The sequence below is a fragment of the Carcharodon carcharias genome, chromosome 17, assembly GCF_017639515.1.
Source record: "Carcharodon carcharias isolate sCarCar2 chromosome 17, sCarCar2.pri, whole genome shotgun sequence".
NCBI classification, from domain to species: Eukaryota; Metazoa; Chordata; class Chondrichthyes; order Lamniformes; family Lamnidae; genus Carcharodon; species Carcharodon carcharias.
The window spans coordinates 100,163,047-100,186,966 of record NC_054483.1 but is presented as its reverse complement, the minus strand read 5'-3'; the positions used below and the strand labels follow the sequence as shown (position 1 = coordinate 100,186,966).

At 45.0% G+C, this 23,920-nt stretch overlaps 1 protein-coding gene across 1 annotated transcript; it reads left to right on the top strand.

Annotated features, from left to right (window-relative positions):
- Nucleotides 1-4,531: 4,531 nt before the first annotated feature.
- taf5 (TAF5 RNA polymerase II, TATA box binding protein (TBP)-associated factor) lies at nt 4,532-23,139 on the top strand. The gene is made up of 10 exons (XM_041210166.1): nt 4,532-5,295; nt 7,019-7,334; nt 9,786-9,949; nt 11,442-11,577; nt 13,998-14,118; nt 16,713-16,842; nt 19,934-20,098; nt 21,376-21,553; nt 21,653-21,830; nt 22,631-23,139. The coding sequence occupies exons 1-10, from the start codon at nt 4,532-4,534 to the stop codon at nt 22,846-22,848; spliced, it is 2,370 nt and encodes a 789-aa protein (XP_041066100.1). The 3' UTR covers nt 22,849-23,139.
- The last annotated feature ends 781 nt before the right edge of the window (nt 23,140-23,920 follow it).

The following is a 23,920-nucleotide window of genomic DNA, read 5'->3' as shown; positions in this document are numbered from 1 at the left end:
AATAACAGGATATATTGGATGAATACGTGGCTGAAGAGTTGGTGTGAGGGGGAGGGTTTCAGATTCCTGGGACATTGGGACCGGTTCTGGGGGAAGTGAGACCAGTACAAACTGGACTGGTTACACCTGGGCAGGACAGGGACTGATGCCCAAGGGGGATAATGTTTGCTAGAGTGGTTGAGGAGGGTTTAAACTAAAATGGCAGGGGGATGGGAACCTATGCAAGGAGTCAGAGGAGGGGGAATCAAGGACAAGAACAAAAGACAGAAAGGGGAATAAGAAAAGTGATAGGCAGAGAAATCAAGGACAAGAGCCAAACAAGACCTCAGTGAAAAATAGTGTGAACAGGACAAGTAATGTTAAAAAGACAAGCCTTAAGGCTTTGCTCCTTAATGTGAGGAGCATTCGCAATACGGTGGATGAATTAACCGCGCAAATAGATGTAAACAGGTATGATATAATTGGGATTATGGAGACATGGCTGCAGGGTGACCAGGGATGGGAACTGAACATCCAGGGGTATTCAGTATTTAGGAAGGACAAGCAAAAAGGAAAAGGCAGTGGAGTTGCATTGATGGTTAAAGAGGAAATTAACGAATTGTGAGGAAAGATATTAGCTCTGGTGATGTGGAATCTGTATGGGTAGAGCTGAAAAACACTGAGGGGCAAAAAACGTTAGTGGGGGTTGTTTATAGACCTCCAAACTGTAGTGGTGATGTTGGGAATGGCACTAAACAGGAAATTAGAGACACATGCAATAAAGGAACATCTGTAATTATGGGTGACTTTAATCTACATTAGATTGGGCAAATCAAATTAGTAACAATACCAAGGAGGAGGAATTCCTGGAGTGTATACGGGATGTTTTTCTGGACCAATATGTTGAGGAACCAACTAGAGAACAGGCCATCCTAGACTGGGTATTGTGTAATGAGAAAGGAATAATTGGCAATCTAGTTGTGCGAGGCCCCTTGGGGAGGAGCGACCATAATATGATAGAATTCTTCATCAAGATGGAGAGTGACGTAGTTGATTCTGAGACTAGGGCCCTGAATCTTAATAAAGGAAACTACGATGTTATGAGGCGCGAGTTGGCTATGATGGATTGGGAAACATTACTTAAAGGGATGATGGTGGATAGGCAATGGCAAACATTCAAAGAGTGCATGGGTGAACTGCAACAATTGTTTATTCCTGTCTGGCGCAAAAGTAAAACGGGGAAGGTGGCCAAACCATGGCTTATAAGGGAAATTAGAGATAGTATTAGATGCAAGGAAGGGGCGTACAAATTGGCCAGAAAAAACAACAGACCTGAGGATTGGGAGCAGTTTAGAATTCAGCAAAGGAGGACCAAGGGATTGATTAAGAAGGGGAAAATAGAGTACGAGAGTAAGCTTGAGGGGAACATAAAAACTGACTGTAAAAGTTTCTATAGGTATGTGAAGAGAAAAAGATTGATGAAGACAAATGTGTGTCCCTTACAGTCAGAAACAGGGGAATTTATAATGGGGAACGAAGAAATGGCTGACCAACTAAATACATACTTTGGTTCTATCTTCACAAAGGAGGACACAAATAACATACCAGAAATGTTGGGGAACACAGGGTTTAGTGAGAGGGAGGAACTGAAATAAATCAGTATTAGTAGGGAAATGGTATTGGGGAAATTGATGGGATTGAAGGCTGATAAATCCCCAGAGCCTGACAATCTACATCCCAGGGTACTTAAGGAAGTGGCCCTAGAAATAGTAGATGCATTGGTGGTCATCTTCCGAGATTCTATAGACTCTGGAACAGTTCCTACAGATTGGAGGATAGCTAATGTAACCCCACCATTTAAAAGGGGAGGCAGAGAGAAAACAGGGAATTATAGACCAGTCAGCCTGACGTCGGTAGTGGGCAAAATTTGAGAGTCCATTATAAAAGATTTAATAGCTGAGCACTTGGAAAACAGTGGCAGAATCTGACAGAGTCAGCATGGATTTAAGAAAAGGAAATCATGCTTGACAAATCTACTTGAACTAGTAGAGTTGATGAGGGGCAGCCAGTGGATGTGGTTTATTTGGACTTTCAGAAGACTTTCAACAAAGAACCACATAAGAGATTAGCGTGTAAAATTAAAGTGCATGGGATTGGAGGTAGGGTATTGAGATGGATAGACAACTGGTTGGCAGACAGGAAACAAAGAGTAGGAATAAGCGGGTCTTTTTCCAAATGGCAGGCAGTGACTAGTGGGGTACCGCAGGGATCAGTTCTGGGATCCCAGCTATTCACAACATATATTAATGACTTGTATGAGGGAATGAAATGTAATATCTCCAAATTTGCAGATGACATAAAGCTGTGTGGGATGGTGAGCTGTGAGGAGGATGCAGAGATGCTTCAGTGTGATTTGGACAAGCTGAGTGAGTGGGCAAATGCATGGCAGATGCAGTATAATATGGATAAATGTGAGCTTATCCACTTTGGTAGCAAAAACAGGAAGGCAGATTATTATTTGAATGGCTATAAATTGAGAGGGGAATGTGCAACGAGACCTGGGTGTCCTTGTACACCAGTCGCTGAAGGTAAGCATGCAGGTGCAGCAGGCGGTAAAGAAGGCAAATGGTATGTTGGCCTTCATAGCGAGAGGATTCGAGTACAGAGGCAGGGATGTCTTCTGCAATTGTGCAGTGCCTTGGTGAGACCACACCTGGAATATTGCGTGTAGTTTTGGTCTCCTTATCTGAGGAAGGATGTTCTTGCTATAGAGGAAGTGCAGCAAAGGTTTACCAGACTGATTCCTGGAATGGTGGAACTGACATATGAGGAGAGGTTGAGTTGGTTAGGATTATATTCGCTGGATTTCAGAAGCTTGAGGTGGGATCTCATAGAAGCCTATAAAATTCTAATAGGACTAGACAGGGTAGATGCGGGAAGGATGTTCCCGATGGTGGGGGAGTCCAGAACCAGGGGTCACAGTCTGAGGATACGGGGTAGGCCATTTAGGACTGAGATGAGGAAAAATTTCTTCACCCAGAGCATGGTGAGCCTGTCGAATTTGCTACCATAGAAAGTAGTTGAAGCCAAAACATTGCATGTTTTCAAGAAGGAGTTAGGTATAGCTCTTGGGGCAAAAGGGATCTAAGGATATGGTGAGAAAGCGGGAGCAAACTATTGAGTTGGATGATCAGCCATGATCATGATGAAAGGTGGAGCAGGCTCGAAGGGCCGAATAGCCCACTCCTGCTCCTATTTTCTATGTTCCTATTTAGATTGACTGGTCAGATGGGCTGATCAGTGACAAATGAAATTTAATCCTGATAAGTGTGAGGTGATGCACTTGGGCAGGACAAACAAGGCATGGGAATACACAATGAATGGTAGGACCCTGGGAAGTACCGAGGATCAGAGGGACCTTGGTGTGCATGTCCACCGGTCCCTTAAGGTAGCGGGACAGGTAGATAAGGTGGTGAAGAAGGCATATGGGATACTTGCCTTTATTAGCCGAGGCACAGAATATAAGAGCAGCGAGGTTATGCTGGAACTGTATAAAACACTGGTTATGCCACAGCTAGAGTATTGCGTGCAGTTCTGGAATCCGCATTATAGGAAGGATGTGATTGCACTAGAGAGAGTGCAGAGGAGATTTAGCAGGATGTTGCCTGGGCTGGAGAGGTTTAGTTATGAGGAGAAATTGTATAGACGGGGGTTATTTTCCCTGGAGCAGAGGAGATTGAGGTGGGATGTGATTGAGGTGTATAAAATTATGAGGGGCATAGATAGGGTAGACAGGAAGGAACTTTTCCCCTTGGTGGAGGGATCAATAACCAGGGGGCATAGATTTAAGGTAAGGGGCAGGAGGTTTAGACGGGATGTGAGGAAGAATTTTTTTCTCCCAGAGGGTGGTGGGAATCTGGAACTCACTGCCTGAAAGGGTGGTAGAGGCAGATACTCTCATAACATTTAAGAAGTATTTGGATGTGCACTCTCGATGCCATGGCATATGAGGCAATGGGCCTAGTGCTGGAAGATGGGATTAGTATAGTTAGGTACTTGTTTGACCAGCACAGACTTGATGGGCCGAAGGGCCTTTTTCTGTGTCGTAGACCGTTATGACACTGTGGCTCTATGACAATGATCTTGATCAGTTGAACCATTTTGATGATCGCTACATGGCTTGCTTCGTTTTTAAACGTTTTATTAACTTTGTACGTGTGAGAAAGTATATTCCAATGAACAACTCTTTTTTGTAAGAGGCTTTCAATATGCTGTTGAAATATGACTCTCACTTTCTGGTTTGTCATCATCGTTGGCATTTGAGTAACTGTATTGCGTTTTCGACTAAATTTAAGAAATGGCTCTTCTTGTGATGAAGATTACAAATCCTTGGCCTGTCCCTTTAAGAGAGGCTGCTCCGTAAAGCAGATTTCCAGCTTGCCCAAACTGTCGTAAAGGGCCGGCGGAGGGGTTTGCACCCAACCGCCGTAAACCGAGGCGCCTCTGTTTATAAAGAGCGTCCGGTGTCGTGAAGATTTCAGACGTTGTCAAAATGGCGGCGGTGCCGGAGCCGCCAGCAGCACAAAGCGAGGCCCCGGCTTCGGCTGCGGCATCGGTCCCGTCCCTAGCTTCAGTCTCGGTCTCGGTTCCGGTCCCGGTCCCGGTCCCGGTCCCGGTCTCGGTCCCAGTCCCGGCCCTGGCCCTGGCCCCTGCCCCGGCCGCAACCCCATCCCCATCCCCTACCCCTACCCCAGCCCTCACCCCGTCCCCATCCCCAGCCCCAGGCCCTGGGCCCGGGCCTGCACCGTCTCCTGCCCCATCCCCATCATCCACACCCTCCCCCACCCTTGTCCCCAAAGTGGAGCCGAATGAAAGCCCGGCCGAGAACCACAAGCCGGGCCCGGCTCCGGCTGCAGGCCCCGGGCCGGCGCCCAGCCCCGAGCTGCCCGATAAGCAGACGCTGCTGGCAGTGCTGCAATTCCTGAAGAAAAACCACTTCAAGGAGGCCGAGGAGATCCTGCGGAAGGAGGCGAACCTGCAGGAGAGCCTGGACGAGTCGCTGCTGAGGGCGGCTGGCCAGCGGGGCTCGGATTCGGTCCACCAACCCGACGTTAGCTCGGTGCTTTCGGCCTACAGCAACGAGGGAGACCCGAGCCTGTATGAGGAATATTACACCGGCCTCAAGGGCTTCATTGAGACGGCGCTGGACGCCTTCAAAGCCGAACTGTCCACCCTACTGTACCCGGTGTTCGTGCACCTTTACCTGGAGCTGGTCTATAACGAGCATGAGAGGGAAGCTCGGCATTTCTTCCACAAGTGAGGGGCTCCCACTATCAATACCACAATAATATCATCAAAATAATACTGATAGCGAACTGTATAAAACCCTGGTTAGAGCACTGTACACAGTTCTCTCCACATCACCAGAGAAGCTACAGAGAATTTGACTAGAATGATACCCGGACTCTTAAGGGTTAGATTACAAGGACAGGTTACACAAACTAGCGTTGTATTCCCTGGAATTTTAGAATCCTTCAACATAATATGGGAAACTGACAGGTTAGAGAGAAACTATTTCCCCTGATTGGAGAGTCTAGGACTAGGAGGCAGAGTTTAAAAATTCGAGTCAGAGCTTTCAGGAGCGAAATTATGAAACAGTTTGTGCACGCGTGGGGCGGTAGAAGTTTGGAACTCTCTTCAACAAACAGCAATTGATGCTACCTTAGATCAGTTGTTAATTTTAGATCTGAGATTAATACATTTTTGTTTTCACAAGTTATTAGGGGAGAAGGGCCAAAGGTAGGCACATGGAATTAGGTCACAGATCAATCAACATTGAACGGCAGCGGAGCAGGCTCGAGGGCTGAATGGCCTCCTCCTGTTCCTGTGCCTCATACAGTGGAGTTTCTGTCCATCGTTTCCTTCCCCTTCATTCCAAATCAACAGGTACTTTCCTCCCAAAATGTCCTTCCTGTCTGCGTCTCATTATGCTCACACACACACACACTCTCTCTCATACATATCATGTTGACAGAAATTTCCCCTTCTCTTGAAGATGGGTTCTCTCCTTTCTCCTTGGCCAGCATCTTGAAGGCACCCCTCCCCAGCACCCCAAACATCTCTCTGATGACCACGACCACAGCACTCTTGTATCATTGATAGTTTTAATGGGGACAGACCTCTTCTGCATGAAACTATACAAGGCACTAGTTAGACCACACTTAGAATACTGTGAACAGCTTTGGTCTCCTTATCTAAGGAAAGATATACTGGCATTGGACGCAGTCCAGAGAAGGTTCACTAGGTTGATCCCAGGGATGGAGGGATTTATGAGGAGAGATTGAGCAGGTTGGGCCAGTACTCATTGGAATTTAGAATAATGAGAAACGACCTTATTGAAACATATAAGATTCTTAGGGGACTTGACAGGGTGGATACTGAGAGATTGGTTCCCCTTGTGTGAGAGTTTAGGACCAGAGGTGATAATCTCAGAGTAAGGGGTCGCCAATTTAAAACAGATGAGGAGGAATTTCTTCTCGCAGAGGATAGTGAGTCTGTGGAATTCTTTACAGCAGAGGCTGGGTCATTAAGTATATTCAAGGCTGAGATAAATTTTTAATCAGTAAGGGAATCAAGGGTCATGGGGAAAAGGCAGGAAAGTGGAGTTGAGGATTATCAGATCAGCTATGATCTCATTGAATGGCGGGACAGACTCGATGGGCCACCTGGTCTACTTCTCTTATGGCACATTTTAGGGCAACAGTTGGTGAAGGAGGGGCTTATGACTTTTTGCAGATGATGGCTCCTGGAAATTGAAGACTTTTACATCCTGTGGATTAACACTTTATTTTCTTCTATATTGGGGAATCAGCTGGCCCCAGAGGGAAGGTGTGGGAATGTGGCTAACTTTCCCTGTAAGTAATTGGTAGCTATTTGCTGAATAACCACAGTTCAGGAATATATGAAAGAGGGAACCTTGATTGCCCCAAGTCCAGCTGCAACTTTTCACAGTCTGAACTCATTTCCTGGTTGGTTGCAGGTATCACGGTGATCAAGAAGGTTATTACCATGATGACCTGCGAGTACTAGCTGGGCTGTCAAAGAAGGAACACATGCAGGGTAATGAGACAGTGCTGGATTTTCGGACCAGTAAGTTTGTGCTGCGTATCTCACGAGACTCATACCAGTGCCTGAAGCGTCACCTACAGGAGAGGCACAACAACCAGATTTGGAACATTGTGCAGGAGCACCTGTTCATTGACGTGTTCGATGGGATGCCCAGGAGCAAGCAGCAGATTGAGGTGACATCTGGTGGAATGGCCGGAGAAGCCAAGAGGGAGGCAAATAAAACAAAGGTATGAAACAGTCACTCTCTACTGAATCGACAGTCCCAGAACCCCCAATCCCTCGCTCTCTACTGAATCGACAGCCCTGGAACCCCCAATCCCCCACTCTCTACTGAATTGACAGCCCCAGAACCCCCACTCTCTACTGAATTGACAGCCCCAGAACCCCCAATCCCCCCACTCTCTACTGAATTGACAGCCCCAGAACCCCCAATCCCCCCACACTCTACTGAATCGACAGCCCCGGAACCCCCCAATCCCCCACTCTCTACTGAATCGACAGCCCCAGAACCCCCAATCCTCCACTCTGTACTGAATCGACAGCCTCGGAACCCCCAATCCCCCACTCTTTACTGAATCGACAGCCCCGGAACCCCCAATCGCCCACTCTCTACTGAATCGGCAATTGCTAATTGTGTTTGTTTGCGGGGCTCAGGAAGGCTGCAGAAATGAAACTGCTTCTTCTGGGTGCAGGGCCACAAATGGGTGTGAGTTAAGAGTTTGTTTTTTTAAAAATCTACGAAGAAACTGACTTACTGTGTTCAATGTAACCAGCAAATGGCTTTCTGGATAAAAATCATTTTCAGTCATTTAAAATCAGGGTACTCATAAATGGTGGATTGACTTTTTAATTAAAAATGCTTTCTTGTGATTTATCTACACCCATGTTACCACTCTTAAAAAAATATTATAAATATTTCCTAACTTAATCTTTTAAAGATTTTCCTTTATAAAACACCAATTAGCAGGTTCATGGTCAATCCTGCACTCAGCAATTTTCAAGTAGTTTTGAGTGGAAACTCGGAGAAATGCCTACTCCTCAAAACCAATGCAATCTGCACCTGGTAGTCTGCCGCACCCAAAGCAGAAACTGGACTGCACGCTGCCTGTCTACCTGTTACAGTGAATAACAACAAACGAACCATACAGATTTAAAAGGGTCTAGGCTGGATTCCTAGTCTGTATAGATCTCAATTGGTGTTGCTAGGCTTCAGTGGTTGTGGTTGAGGGAATAATCTAATAACCCAGAATCACTGCTCCTGATTGTAATCCAGTGAATCCCGCAGGAAAGTGTGTGCCCTCCTGAGACAGAGAGATCTAGTGAGGACAGGATCAGGGTGCTGTGAAGCCTTCTATAGTTGGATAGCCTGCCATCTCTCACCATCACACATAAGGTAGTGGAAGATCTGCAGTCCAGGATGGAGCTGACACCATCAAAACTGCCATAAGACCATAAGACATAGGAACAGAAGAAGGCCATTTGGCCCATTGAGTTTGCGCCATTCAATGAGATCATGGCTGATCTGATAATCCTCAACTCCACTTTCCTGCCTTTTTCCCATGACCCTTGATTCCCTTACTGATTAAAAATCTATCTCAGCCTTGAATATACTTAATGACCCAGCCTCTGCGGTAAAGAATTCCACAGATTCACTACCCTCTGAGAGAAGAAATTCCTCCTCATCTCTGTTTTAAATGGGCGACCCCTTACTCTGAGATTATGACCTCTGGTCCTAAACTCTTGCACAAGGGGAACCAATCTCTCAGCATCCACCCTGTCAAGCCCCCTAAGAATCTTATATGTTTCAATAAGGTCGTCTCTCATTCTTCTAAATTCCAATGAGTGCAGTCCCAACCTACTCAACCTCTCATAAGAAAATCCCTCCATCCCTGGGATCAACCAGGTGAACCTTCTCTGGATTGCATCCAATGCCAATATATTTCCCTTTAGATAAGGGGACCAAAGCTGTTCACAGTATTCTAGGTGTGGTCTAACTAGTGCCTTGTATATTTCATGCAGAAGAGGTCTGTCCCCATTAAAACTGTCAATGATACAAGAGTGCTGCGGTCATGGTCATGAGAAAGAGATGTTTGGGGCGCTGGGGGGGGGTGCAGGGTCAGGGAGGGACGCCTTCGAGATGCTGGCCAAGGGGAAAAGAGAGAACCCATCTTCAAGAGAAGGGGAAATTCTATTGACATGATATGTGTGAGACTGTATGTGTGGGCGTAATGAGACGCAGACAGGAAGGACTTTTTTGGGAGGTGGAAATAAAGGAGGAAAAAACCTGTTGATTTGGAAGGAAGGGTAAGGAAATGATAGAAACTCCACTGTACAAGGCACAGGAACAGGAGGAGGCCATTCAGCCCTCGAGCCTGTTCTGCCACCATTCAGAGAATCATGATTGATCTGTGACCTAACTCCATGTACCTGCCTTTGACCCTTATCTGTTAATAACTTGTGATAACAAAAATCTATTTATCTTAGATCTAAAATTAACAATTGATCTAAGCTAGTATCAATTGCTGTTTGTGGAAGAGAGGTAAAATGTACCAGGTTCTGCTGTGATATATTGTGTTTCTGAATCAGAATGCCCTGTGTCAGGAGCTGGAATTCAGATATGTTTTCTGGGTGGCTCGATTCTGATGCTGGGTTCAATTAACTTGGCGAAATCTTGGCAGGTGTTCTTTGGGCTGTTGAAAGAGCCGGAGATTGAGCTGCCTCTTGATGATGAGGATGAGGAAGGAGAGAATGAGGAGGGGAAACCAAAGAAGAAGAAGCCAAAGAAGGACAGCCTGGGTGCAAAGAGCAAGAAGCAGGACCCCAACGCCCCCCCACAGAACAGGTGAGTGGGGCAGTATATTCACACAGTATCCCTCCAGCTTCTCTCAGCAATCCTGGCTAGGCTGCAACCCTGTTCAGCTGTTGGATCATATCTACACTTAGCAACTCAGCTCTGCACTCAAAGATCTCTTGTTGCCATTAGAGAGGTAATTATCAAATATTTTTAAGGAACAATGTGCATCAGGAGCAGGAGGAGACCGTTCAGCCTTTGATTCTGTTCTAGTGCTCAGATCATGCTGGTCTGTACCCCTGCTCCATTTTACCGTCTTTGCTCCACATTCCTTGATAACTTTACTAAATAACCTATCACTCTTGTTTTGAAAGATTCAATTGAGCCCCAGCATTCCAGTCTTTTAGGGGAGAAAAGAGTTCCAGATTTCCACCATGTGAAAAAGTGTTTCCCGATTTCACTCCTCCAGACTCTAGCTCCAATTTTAAGATTTTGTCCCTCTTTTTCTTGATTCCCCCACCAGAAGAACTAATTTCTTTGTATCCACCATTTTAAACATCTTCATCAAATCACCCCTCAATCATGTGCCTGAAAGGAATATTAGCCATGTTTAAGCAAACTGTCCTTGCATTACAGAACTGTTATAACATAGGAGGCCATTTGGCCCATTGTGTGTGTGCCAGCTCTCCACAGGAGTGCACAAGAACAGGAACTAGGAGCAAGAATAGGCCATTTAGCCCCTTGAGCCTGCTCTGCCATTCCCTTTATTGGTGCTACTTGGTCCAGTGGCCCATAGTACAGGAATTGGCTGCAATGCCCATTATTTTAGCTCTGACTTCATATCCTTTACACCTGTTCTCATCCACTGATATCATTTGACTAAGCAAGGTGAGTCTGTTTGTCACACTGTAGAATGCTGGATTTTACCTCTTGCAAATTATTTATTGGAAACTTCTCTTTATTTAATCTGGGCTTATTTTGTAATCCAAGTTTCTAGTGTTTGAAATTGCTTACCAGGTTCTGAGCATATTTCTATAACGTCCAGACATGGCTCAGGGTTAGATACAGACTAAAGCTCCCTTTACACTCTCCATCGAACACTCCCAGGACAGGTACAGAAAGGGGTTTGATACCGAGTAAAGCTCCCTCTACACTGTCCACATCAAACGCTCCCCTGGCACTGACAGGATGAGCTAAGGGTGCTGAATGCTTCAGTGGTATAATTGTGTCCCACACCAGTTATCTGTCTTTTGCCAGAAGTTGCCAGGTTGGGAGCCGTTGTGCACTGTGTTACAAATGCACTCACTGCCTTCAGGAGTGACGGAAATGGAGACGATTAACGATTTTAAGAAAAAGTTGGATTAGGCACTTGAGGGAGATAGTCCTTTAGGGCTACTGTAATATATTAGGAGAAAACTGAATGGATTGCTCTGCACAGCCAGCATGGATCTGATTGGCCAAATGGCCACCTTTGTCATAATGACTCTCTGACTCAACACCTGGATTCAGGATCTTGATGAGGATTGTTCTTTCCCACCTTCAGAATTCCACTTCCTGAGCTGAAAGATTCAGACAAGCTGGACAAGATAATGATAATGAAAGAAGCCACAAAGAGGGTTAAGCTTGGGCCTGACTGCCTGCCCTCCATCTGCTTTTACACCTTCCTCAATGCCTATCAGGTGAGTGATTTACTACATAGAAACAGACTGCAGCTTATAGTGTGAGTCCTCTTTCCTGTGATGAAGCACTCTCCCTCTGCTGAAGCACCTCTCCCCTGCTTCCCATCTGTCATCAGGAAGTTGGTGGGAGCTACCCTGTCTCCTGTTCCTTGCTATGCCAGGAACCTTTTCAAACTCAGCAGACACCTAGTGCTAATGAGATTGTTGGTTAGAGGCTAGCTGAGGGGGGGAATAATTCACAGGGAAGGATGATTCCCAGAACACTGGGCTATGGGGTTGACTGGAGTCACAGGGCAGAATGTTTTCAATTATTGTTATCCAGTGTGTTTGCTCCGAGCTACATGTGGATAATTCAAAATCCGGATGTGGTGAATTGTATTTTTGCTTAATAAATAAAAGATGAAGTGCCAACACCAATATAGGACGTGTAATTTCGAAACCCATTCACACTGGGAACCTGAAACTTGGTGTATGTTTGTCAATAAAATAGTAAGTTGAGTGTGATTGTGTTTTATTTTTGATTGTTTTGGCTGCTTTACTTCCTTGGTTAGTGACTGGTAGGAGATGCTTATTCAGCAAATGTGCACATGCAGAATCATCGGCTGTCCCTCAATTCGAGCAAGATGTCTACTCAGGGTCACAAGTTTCTGCCATGGATCTTCTCGTGACTGAATAGGCCAATTCTTGAACCACAGATGTTTGAGTACATGAGGCAGGATGTCCCACAAGGGAGTGGGATCTGGAGTGCAGGATTTGCTTCCTTTCCTTCTCTGCTGCCGCTCTGCCTCATCATTAAGATGTTGGGACTCAAAGCGAGATGTAGCTCGATGGACAAGTTGTCGCCATTCTGAACAATTGTTAACAAACTCCTCAAGTCATTAACATCAATGCTGCTGAGCTTCAAGGAGAGTTCAGCAATCAATGAAAGTGCTAATGTACACAGCAGTTGTTGTCGCCACACTCTAGTACTACAGTGAGACCTGGACTGTGTATCTCAGAAAGTTTATGGCACAGAAAGAGGCCAATTGGCCCATCATGTCTCTGCCTGCCGAAAAAGGACCACCCAGCCAAATGTCACTTTCCAGCATTTGATCCCTAGTCCTGCAGCTTACCGCACTTGAGGTGTATCCAGACACCTTTTAAATGAGTTGAGGGTTTCTGCCTCTACTACCCTTTCAGTCAATGAGTTCCAGACCCCACAACCCTCTTGGTGAAAAACATCCTTCCTCATCTCCCCTCTAATCTTTCTACCAATCACTTTAAATGTATGCCCCCTAGTCATTGACCACTCTGCTAAAGTAAATATGCCCTTCCTGAGCAGTCTATCCAGGCCCCTTACAATGTTGTACATCCCAACTTATTGTGTAATGCTTTGCCTTGTTTGACCTCCCCAAGTGCATCAGCTCATACTTCTCTGGGTTGAATTCCATTTGCTACATTTCTGCCCACCTGAGCAGTGCATAAGAGTGCAAGAGAACTTCCATCGGCAGTGCCTCCGGATTCAATGGGAGGACTGTTGAGCAAACAGACGTGTTCTTGAAGCCAGCTCCACAAGCACTCCCGAAAGAACTGAAGCAAAATCAACTTTGAAAGACCAACACTGTCCTGATGGCCGAAGACATTCTGTCTCACCAGATCTTGTCTCTCAATGCTCAAATGGCCAGAATTCCAGGGGAGGGGAAAACATTCAGAATACATTTACCTGTATTGTGAGTGTATGCAAGTAGTTTTTTTACTAAAATTAGTTCATGGAGCTAAAATAGTGTCATTGTTAGCCACACCTGTGGCTTGCCGGTGATTTTTATTAGCACAACACTTGTCTCGATGCTAGGAGGTCAGGGCGGGGATAAATATTCTGCAGTTCTACCTTTACTTTCACGAAATAAGGAGTATGTTTTATCAAATTAAATGGCAGGGAGGCACTAAGGTTAGTAGATTGGGCAGATGGTAGATGAAATGTGAGCTAATGGATGGGAAAATGAACAGTGGAAGTTAAGTATCCCTTAAATGATGAGATAGTTAATGTAGTGAAGGAACAGGGAGACATTGGGGCTCCAGGTATATGGATTGTTAAAGGGGAGAGTACATGTAGATATGGTCATAAGAAGTTAACGGGATTTAGGTCTGTAAATAGAGATGTTGAATGGAAAACTAAGGAGGTTACGTTGAATTTGTGCAAGAAATTGGTTTTGTTACAGTAGGATGGGAGTGGATCTAGCAGAGCTGCTCTTGCAGAAATCTGCACAGGCACAAGGGGCCGAAAGGCCGTCTCCTGTGCTTTAACCATTCTATGATTGTAGGAGTACTGTATGCAAAGTTAATGTGTTCCTGACTAATACTTCAGAAATGGCTGTCTTTCTGTCTGCTTTTTAATCTTTTTTAATCGTTTTTAACGATTCCCTGTTTCTGTACCGGTCCAGGGTCTCACTGCAGTTGACTTCACGGATGATTCTAGTCTGATAGCAGGAGGATTTGCTGATTCTACTGTCAGAGTGTGGAGCGTCACACCAAAGAAGCTGCGCAGCGTCAAAGGGGCTACAGGTAAAGCCAGCCACCAACTGGGCATTAGCCCTCAGCAACCTCCCACCAGGTTCTCCCATCTCCTCTGAGCAGGGTCCTTGCCCACTGCCTCCCACCAGGGATCCCAGCACCTCCCTCCTTCCCCTCGCCCCGTCTGAGGTTTCTGCCTTGCGCTGGGGTGTCCCCCCTTAACTGCCTCCCGTTGGGCTGCATGTAACAAGAGTGCTACGGAGTACTCAAGGGTAACTTTAATCTACATATAGACTTGGCAAACCAAATTAGCAATAATACTGTGGCGATGAATTTCTGGAGTATGTATGAGATGGTTTTTCAGATCAGTATGTCAAGGAACCAGTTAGGGAACAGGATGTCCTAGATTTGGTATTGTGTAGTGAGAAGGGGTTAACTAATAATCTTGTTGTGCAGGGTCCTTTAGGGAACAGTGACCATAACATGATGGAATTCTTCATAGGATGGACAGTGAAGTAGTCTGTACTGAAACTAGGGTCCTAAATCTTAACAAAGGAAACTACAATGTTGTGAGTTGGCTAAAATAGATTGGGGAACTTCATTAAAAGGCATGACGGTGGATAATCAGTGGCTAATATTTAAGGAACAAATGTATACATTGCAATTATACATTCCTTTTTAGCGCAAAATCACAACAGAGAAAGTAGCTCAACCATGGCTAACAAAGGAAATTATGGATAGTATTAGATCCAAAGAGGAGTCATATAAAGTTGTTAGAAAAAGTAGCAAGCCTGAGGATTGGGACCAGTTTAGAATTCAGTAAAGGAGGACCAAGAGATTTAAGAGGAGAAAAATAGAATATGAGAGTAAACCTGCAAGGAATATAGAAGCAGATTGTAAAATCTGTATACGTATGTTTAAAAAAAAAAGGATTAGTGAAGACAATTGTAGGTCCCTTACAGAAACAGGAAAATGGCAGAGCAGTTAAACAACTACTTTAGTCCAGTCTTTATGGAGGAAGACACAAATAACTTCCCAAAAAAAAAACTAGGGAGCCAAGGGTCTAGTGAGGAGGGGGAATTGAAGGAAATCAGTATTACTAGAACAGTAGTGCTGGAGAAATTAATGGCACTGATAAATCCCCAGGATCCGATTATCTACATCCCAGGGTACTAAAGGAGATGGCCTTGGAAATAGTGGATGCATTGGTTGTCATCTTCCAAAATTGTGTAGATTCTGGAACAGTCCTGGCAGATTGGAGGATGGCAAATGTAACCCTATTATTTAAAAAAGGAGGGAGGGAGAAAACAGCGACTAACAGATCGGTTAGCCTAACATCAGTAGTAGGGAAAATACTAGAGTCTATTATATAGGATGTGATAACAAGATACTCTGAAAATATCAATGGGATTAGACAATGTCAACTTGGATTAATGAAAGGGAAATCTGGTTTGACAAACCTACTAGAGTTTTTTTGAGGATGTAACTAGCAGATTAGATAAGGGAGAACCAGTGGATGTGGTGTATCTGGATTTTCAGAAAACTTTTGATGAAGTCCCACATAAGAGGCTAGTGTGTAAAATTAAAGCACATGGGATTGGGGGTAATTTATTGGCTTGGACTGAGAATTGGTTAGTGGACAGGAAACAGAGTAGGAATAAATGGGTCTTTTTCAGAGTGGCAGGTGGTGACTAGTGGGGTATCGCAGGGATTGGTGCTTGGGCCCCAGCTATTCACAATATATATCAATGATTTGGATGAGGGAACCAAATGTAGTATTTCCAAGTTGCTGCTCCTATCTTCTATGTTTCTATGGCCCCCCTCCACACTGCCTCCCACCAGGGGGTCCCACTGCCTCCCGCTGGGGATGCTCCGCCCGTGGTACGAGTGTAGGAGATGGAAATATTTGTGTCATGGTGGACAGGGATGTGGCTCTGTCTGAGAGTTAAGGAGTCAGGCATTTTGTTAAACCAGTTTCCCCCTTGCAGTATAGTCCAGTGGTACACTTGCCCCCAGGGAATCTCTTTTGTCTTTCAGCAGGTTTGCTGAATCAGCACCTGAGCCTCCATCATCAGGCTGGTTAGCACAGAAGGAGGCCATTCAGCCCACCATATGTGTGTTCACTCTTCGAAAGAGCTATCCAACACACCTTGGTGTATTCTCCAAAACTCTGCAGATTAGTTCTTTTCAGGTATATGTCCAATTGACTTTTGCAAGCTCCTATGGAATTTGATTCCACCATCCTCTCAGGCAGTGCAGATCATCAGAACCTTGTATGAAATAATTTGCATTTGTTGTGATTAACTAACCCGGGATTCTGTGCTGCATTGTGAGCCACAAACGAAGGCTAGCGAATGTTATTAGGAATGGGAGTTATCCCAGCCTCCTCACAGCAAGTGAAATGGCCCCATTATTGGTCTGGGGGTGTTTTATACCCCCTGTGATGAATTGCTATTAACTTCAGTGTCAGCCCTGAAAACAGGAGGTTCAGTGCTTGGAATCGCAGGTACAGTACCGGCTCCTGTCAGCCTGCGCTATGCTCATTCTCTTCTGAGAGTGGCTGAGCTACGGGAGATGTGTTGGCTCTCAGTCACAGCATGATCAGAGGCAGCAGTCTCATTGACTGCTTTGTCTTTCCCCTCTAGATCTCAGTTTAATCGACAAAGAGTCGGAAGATGTGCTAGAGCGGATAATGGACGAGAAGACTGCGTGTGAGTTTAAAATGTTACTGGGACATGGCGGCCCAGTGTATGGGACAAGCTTCAGCCCTGACAGGTAAGGAGAAGCTACTTGGAAAACAGATAACATTTTATAATTAAATGAACAGACTAAGGGCTGTAAAAACAAAAATAAAAACAAAAAAACTGCAGATGCTGGAAATCCAAAACAAAAACAGAATTACCTGGAAAAACTCAGCAGGTCTGGCAGTATTGGCGGAGAAGAAAAGAGTTGACGTTTCGAGTCCTCATGACCCTTCGACAGAACTTGAGTGAGTCCAAGGAAGGGGTGAAAAAGGGGTGAAGACTAAGGGCTGTCACTGGTCAGAAAGAAAGAATTCGCATTTCTATAGCGCCTTTGGTTACCTTGGGACATCCAAAGTGTTTTGAATCCACTAAAATGTTTTTAAATTGTAATGACTGTCATAATATTGGAAACATGGCAGCTAATTTGCACACAAGTTGCCACAAATAGCAAATTAATGACTAGATAACCTTTATTTAGTGATGGTTGGAGAATAAATATTGGCTGTGCCATGGGGGAGAACTCCTTCAAAATCACATCTTGGGATCTTTCACATCACCGTGCAAGGAAGTGTGCAAGGATGGGAAGCTGTACTATCAGGAGTTGGCACTCTAACTCTGAAATCCTGGGCTGGCTGGGCATAGTGGTGCCTGCAGCTCCTCACTAACTGGTCTACTGGGCTCCAGGGCTGTGTATCCCCCACACAGCTGTCATTTGAATGGAGACAGTGAGTGGTCTTTAGGAAGGCACAGTTAAGTGAGTGGGCAAAGATCTGGAAAATGGAGTATAATGTGGGCAAATGTGAAATATTTCATTTTGGCATGAATAAAAAAGAAACATATTATCTAAATGGTGAGAGATTGCAGAGCTCTGAGATTCAGAAAGATCTGGGTGTCCTCGTACATGAATCAGAAAAGGCTACAGCAAGTAATTAGGAAAGCTAATAGAATGTTATCGTTTATTGTGAGGGAAATTGATTACAAAAGTAGGGAGGTTATGCTTCAGTTATACAAGGCATTGGTGAGACCATATCTGGAGTATTGTGTACAGTATTGGTCTCATTTAAAGAAAGATGTAAATGCATTAGAAGCAGTTCGGAATCACAGAATTGTTGTGGTGCAGAAGGAGGCCATTTGGCCCATCGTTTCTGCACCAACTCTCTGAGCATTTTAATTTAGTGCCAATCAGCTGCCTTTTCCCCATATCCCTGCATATTGTTTCTATTTAAATAATCATCCAATGCCCTCTTGAATGCTTCAGTCGAACCTGCCTCCACCACACCCTAACTACTCGCTGTGTGAAAAAGCTTATTCTCACCTCGCATTTGCTTCTTTTGCAAAACAATTTAAAACTGTGCCCTCTGGTTCTCGATCCATTTACGAGCAGGAACAGTTTCTCCCTATCTACCCTGTCCAGATCCCTCATGATTTTGAAAACTTCTATCATGTCTCCTCTTAGCCTCCTCCTCTCCAGGAAAAAACAGTCCCAACTTCTCCAATCTTTCCTCATAACTGAAGTGTCTCATCCCTGGAATCATTCTCGTAAACCTCTTCTGCACTCTCTCCAATGTGTTCACATCCTTTCTATAGTGTGGCACTCAGAACTGTATACAATGCTCCAGCTGAGGTCTAACCAATGTCTTATATAAGTTCATCAAAACCTCCCTGCTCTTATACTTTATGCCCCTATTAATGAAGCCTAGAATACTGTATGCTTTAGAAACAGCTCTCTACCTGGCCTGCCACCTTTAATGACATGTACATATACACATTGGTCTTTCTGTTCCTGTACCCCCTTTAAAATAGTATCCTTTATTTTATAATGTCTCTCCATGTTCTTTGTACCAAAATGTATCACCTCACACTTCTCCGCATTGAACTTCATCTGCCACCCACCTGCCCACTCCACCAATGTGTCAATGTCCTTTTTACAGTTCTCCCAAGTTTTGTGTCCCCTGCACACCAAGATGTAGATCATTTATATATAATCAGGAAAAATAAGGGTCCCGAAACCTACCCCTGGGGAACTCCACTCAAATCTTCTTTGAGCCCGAAAACCACCATTAACCATCAATTTGTTTCCTGTCCCTCAGCCAGTTTGTATCTACGTTGCTACTGTCCCTTTTATTCCATGACCTATAACTTTCCTCACAAGTCTGTTGTGTAGCACTGTTTCAAACATCTTTTGGAAGTCCAGATACACCACATCAATGGCCTTTCAGAGAAGGTTTACTGGACTAGTACCAGGAATGGGTGGGTTGTCTTATGAGGAAAGACTGGACAGGTTATGCTTGTATCCACTGGAATTTAGAAGAGTAAGAGGTGACTTGATTGAAACCTTTATGATCCTGAGAGGTCTTGGCAGGGTGGATATGGAAAGGATGTTTCCTCTTGTGGGAGAATCTAGAACTAGGGGGTCACTGTTTAAAAATAAGGAGTCGCTCATTTAAGACAGAGATGAGAAAATTTTTTTCACAGAGGGTTGAGACTCTGGAACTCTCTTCCCCAAAAGGCGGTGGAAGCAGAATCTTTGAGTATTTTTAAGGCAGATCTAGATAGACTCTTGATTAACAAAGTGTTGAAAGGTTATCGGGGGTAGGCAAAATGTGAAGTTGAGGTTACATTCAGATCAGCCATGGTCCTTATTGAATGGCGGAGCAGGCACGAGGGGCCGAGTGGCCTACTCCTGCTCCTGGTTCATATGTTTGTATTAAGGGTGTTTACAAGATGCTGAAAGTGCGTCAGCTCCCCTAAGGAGCTTGTGTATCTTTTGTGAGTGTGCTGGTGGAAGTCATTCCTCTCAATCAGTTCAGTTCTCCCTTGATCGAGTGCATTCCAGGATGAAAAAGAGTGGGAGAGAAGAGGTTAATTGGGGAGAAATGATTTTGTAGCCTGTAGATTGTAGGGGAAAAGGGAAGAGCTGAGGAATTGAATGGGTTTGAGGTCCTGAGAGAATGTGGGAGACGGAGGCTGCAATTAGATGTGAACAGTGAAGAGCAACAATGAGTATTGTGCCTCACAGCAGTAGAAACATAGACAAATGAGGCGGGTTGTGACTGAGACAGACTTGACTTTGCAGTTTAGGAATCTGCCTGTTTAATGTTTCTGCACTCTCTCCTGCTCAGGAATTATCTGCTGTCCAGCTCAGAGGATGGCACAGTGAGACTCTGGAGTCTACAAACTTTCACCTGTCTCGTAGGCTACAAAGGACATAACTACCCGGTGTGGGATACACAGTTCTCGCCATACGGCTACTACTTCATTTCAGGGGGTCATGATCGAGTGGCACGGTGAGTGTGCATGTGGGGGTCATAATAGAGTGTCAGGTTGAGTGCGAGTGGTGTTAGATTCGAGTGATGCGGTGCGTGTGGGGTCACGATTGAATGGCAGGGTGAGTGTGGGGTCATGATCAACTGGCAGGTTGAATGTGCGAGTGTGGGGTCACGATCGAGTGATGCGGTGCGAGTGGGGTAACAAGTGGCAGGGTGTGTGCGAATGTGGGGTCATGATTGAGTGGTAGGGTAAGTATACGAGTGTGGGGTCATGATTGAGTGATGTGGTGCGTGTGGGTAACGAGTGGCAGGGTGAGTGTGCGAGTATGGGGTCATGATTGAGTGGTAGGGTAAGTATACAAGTGGGGTCATGATTGGTAGGGTAAGTACATGAGTGGGGTCATCATTGGGTGCTAGGGTATGCGAGTGTGGGGTCATGATTGAGTGGCGTAGTGAGAGAGAGAGTATTGGGTCATGACTCAGCAATTCAGAGCAATTTGTTCTTTTTGTATAATATTACAATGGTTAAATTGATGTGAATATGATGTAAGGGCCTTAAAACATTGCAAACTTAGGGGCAGGACTTTGAACTGTACATGTCCTTACAGCTTCCCTAGAATTTACAGTAATAACTCGTTCACTGCCCAATATCATGTGGCATAAAATCAAAGTCTGGGGTGAGACAATCTCAATCAACCCATCAGTCCCAGAGCCCGTGTCTGATTATTCTACTTTAGACACCCCAAACTGTCGATCCCTCTGTTTCCACACTGCTGCTGCTGCAATCTAACCAAGTTATTTACATCTAATCTCCAATCCCTGTCTCAGCAGATACAATCCAACTTCATTTAAAGATGCCAGCTGACTCTTAAATCAAGTCTTTTTTCTGGGAACCTGGTCCACACCCATCACCAACTTATATTTCTGCAGGTTTCTGCACGTTATGTACATATTCTCCAATCCTGGATGCCTTATTTTGTTAAATAGTTTCTTCACTTCCACCCCCGATACATTCCAGTATTTACAGGCCACGTGCTCCCTTTTCTCCAGCAAAAATTGGGTCACCTGCTTGAACCTTTCTTCATATAGCTAGGAGTCTGCCTGAGCATGTTTGTCCCAGCCTTTCTAAAGCATCTGCATTCATTTCTGACAGTCGGTTCTGAACTTTGCACAAATGCGCTTTAATGGAGCAACACTGACTCTCTCTGGGGCCCGGAATACAGTGGGAGTGACATCATCCATGGGCTGTTAACAAGATGTATTTGTGTAACAGCTTGGGACATTTCATTTCTCAGGCTTTGGGTGACTGACCACTACCAGCCCCTGCGAATATTCTCAGGTCACCTCTCCGATGTCACCTGCACAAGATTTCACCCTAACTCGAATTACGTGGTGACAGGGTCTGCAGACAGGACCATTCGGCTCTGGGATGTTCTTAATGGCAACTGCGTTCGAATCCTTACTGGACACAAGGTATGAAGCCCTGTCTGGGTCCTGTTGGTGAGCCCACTGTCCCATATCCCTGCTTAAACAGGCCCTCTCAGTAATGTCCCTTTTATGCATTCCTCTCAGGGACCAATCCATTCGCTGGTGTTCTCTCCAAATGGCAGATACCTAGCCTCCGGAGCTACAGACGGCCGGATCCTGCTCTGGGACATTGGGCACGGGTTGCTTGTGGGCGAGTTGAAAGGCCACACTGACACAGTCTACGCACTGAAGTTCAGCCGAGATGGGGAGATTTTAGCCTCAGGTGAGATTGAGTGTATTTGTAGTGTGTGTGAAAGGAGTTTTTTATTCTTTCTCATTGCTGGCATGGCTGGTGATAATCTTTCTTCAACTGTTGGTAGTGTTTTGATGCACTGGTCTTTTCAGAGGGCAGTTACGATTCAATCTTGTTGGTGTGGGTCTGGAGTCACATATAGGCCAAGACTGAGTAAGGACAACGGGTTTCCTTCCCTAAAGGATATTGGTGATTCAGTTAGATTTCTGTGATGATCTGACAGCTTTTACTTCCAGAGTTTTTAAAAACTGCATTCAAATTCCCAAACTTCCCTGGTGGGATTAGAATTCCCATTCTGTGAATTATTACTGCAGTCATATAAGCAATAGTTAACTGTCCACTACCCTGCTTTTAGCTATCCAGTTCAATACCTGTCAGGGTTGTTAATTGCTGTTCCTCTAGTTGAACGTGGTGACCCTCTCTTCCCCTGCTACACCTGTAATTATTACAACACAATTCCTGCAGTACTGAGTCAGCCAGTTTGGGAACACTGCAGGAATCAACTCCAAAGCTTCTTGCTCTGTATGGCTCAGCCCTGCCCCATGAGGGGCAATTACCCTCCAAGCTTGAGAGTCAACAGGATAGTGTCCATTGGGAAATCCATCAGAAGTCGCTTCCGCTCTCCCAGTGTTATTTGACAAGTTTCACTGCAATGCTGAGAGTAATACTGGTGGAACAGGAGCAGAGTTGAGGAAGTTCCCAGCTGTAAATCTATCTTCATCTGTTCTCACTGTGCTGATGTGAATCTTCTCTGAATTGCTCTGTTTCAGGTTCCATGGATCACACAGTGAAAATGTGGGACACAGTCAAAGCCTTTGAGGACCTGGAGACAGACGATTTTAGTACTGCCACTGGACACATCAACTTGCCTGACAACTCGCAGGAGCTGTTACTGGGCTCCTACATGACCAAATCAACCCCGGTCATCGGCCTGCACTTCACTCGCCGCAACCTACTGCTGGCTGCGGGTGCATATAACCCACAGTGACTGGCACTTCACCACCCTCCCTGGCACCCCCCTCACATTTTCCAGGATGATGAACCCATCTTTTCCCATCCTCGTTCCTTGGACTCCACCCTCGATGGCAAAATCGATGGATGATGCAGATATTTTCACGGTATCCGTGACCCCCTCTAATTTAGCCGCTCTCCCTCCAGGTGACTCACCTGCAGCCATATTTGCGACATATTGTCGTTCTGAGACATTTTGCATTAATGTGAATGGTGTTGTTGTTTATTTTTTAAGTTTTGATGAAGTTTACAATAAAACTGTGAAATTAGTTAGTGATCTATATCTTCTGCAGCAGCAGGAAAAAAAATCCCCTTTACAAATTGTAGGTTATCAGTACAACCTTTTGTTACTGATTTCCTCTACACTGCTCCAACAAACATTCACGGAGCGACTAGAGACTGGTATCTTAGCAATGAGTCGCACTGAAACCTATAGCATCCTATTTAAAAAGCACGGCTGTCAAACCTATGGTAGTAAGAGGTTTTATCTTTGTCCAGAAATAGGATAGTACCTAATTATATTTGTACCATTCTCTGCTCCAGCAACTGCCCACACTAGTTGTGATATAGTTATGTTACCAGATTAATGCCTGGAATGGAGATCTAGGAATCTGCTGCTTCAGGGGTTAATTTTGTACACTTGCCAGGAAGCAGCAACCAGACTGAGTGCCACATTTAACATACATATGAATTAGAAGCAGGAGTAGGCCCCGCGAGCCTGCTCCGCCATCCAATAAGATCATGGTTATAACTTCAACCCCACATTCCTGCCTAGCCCGAGAACCTTTCATTGTCTTGCGTATCAAGAATCTATCTAGCTCTGCCTTTTGAGGAAGAGAGTTCCAAAGACCTCAACCCTCAGAGAAGTTCTCCTCATGTTTTAAATGGGCTACCCTTTATTTATAAACAGTGACCCTAAGTTCTAGATTCTCTCACAAGAGGAAACATCCTCTCCACATCCACCCTGTCAAGACCCCTCAGAATCTAACACAAGCTTCTGTTGTCCTATGAGAGGCACAGAAAGTTTCTAATGCTTATAAGTCCATCCA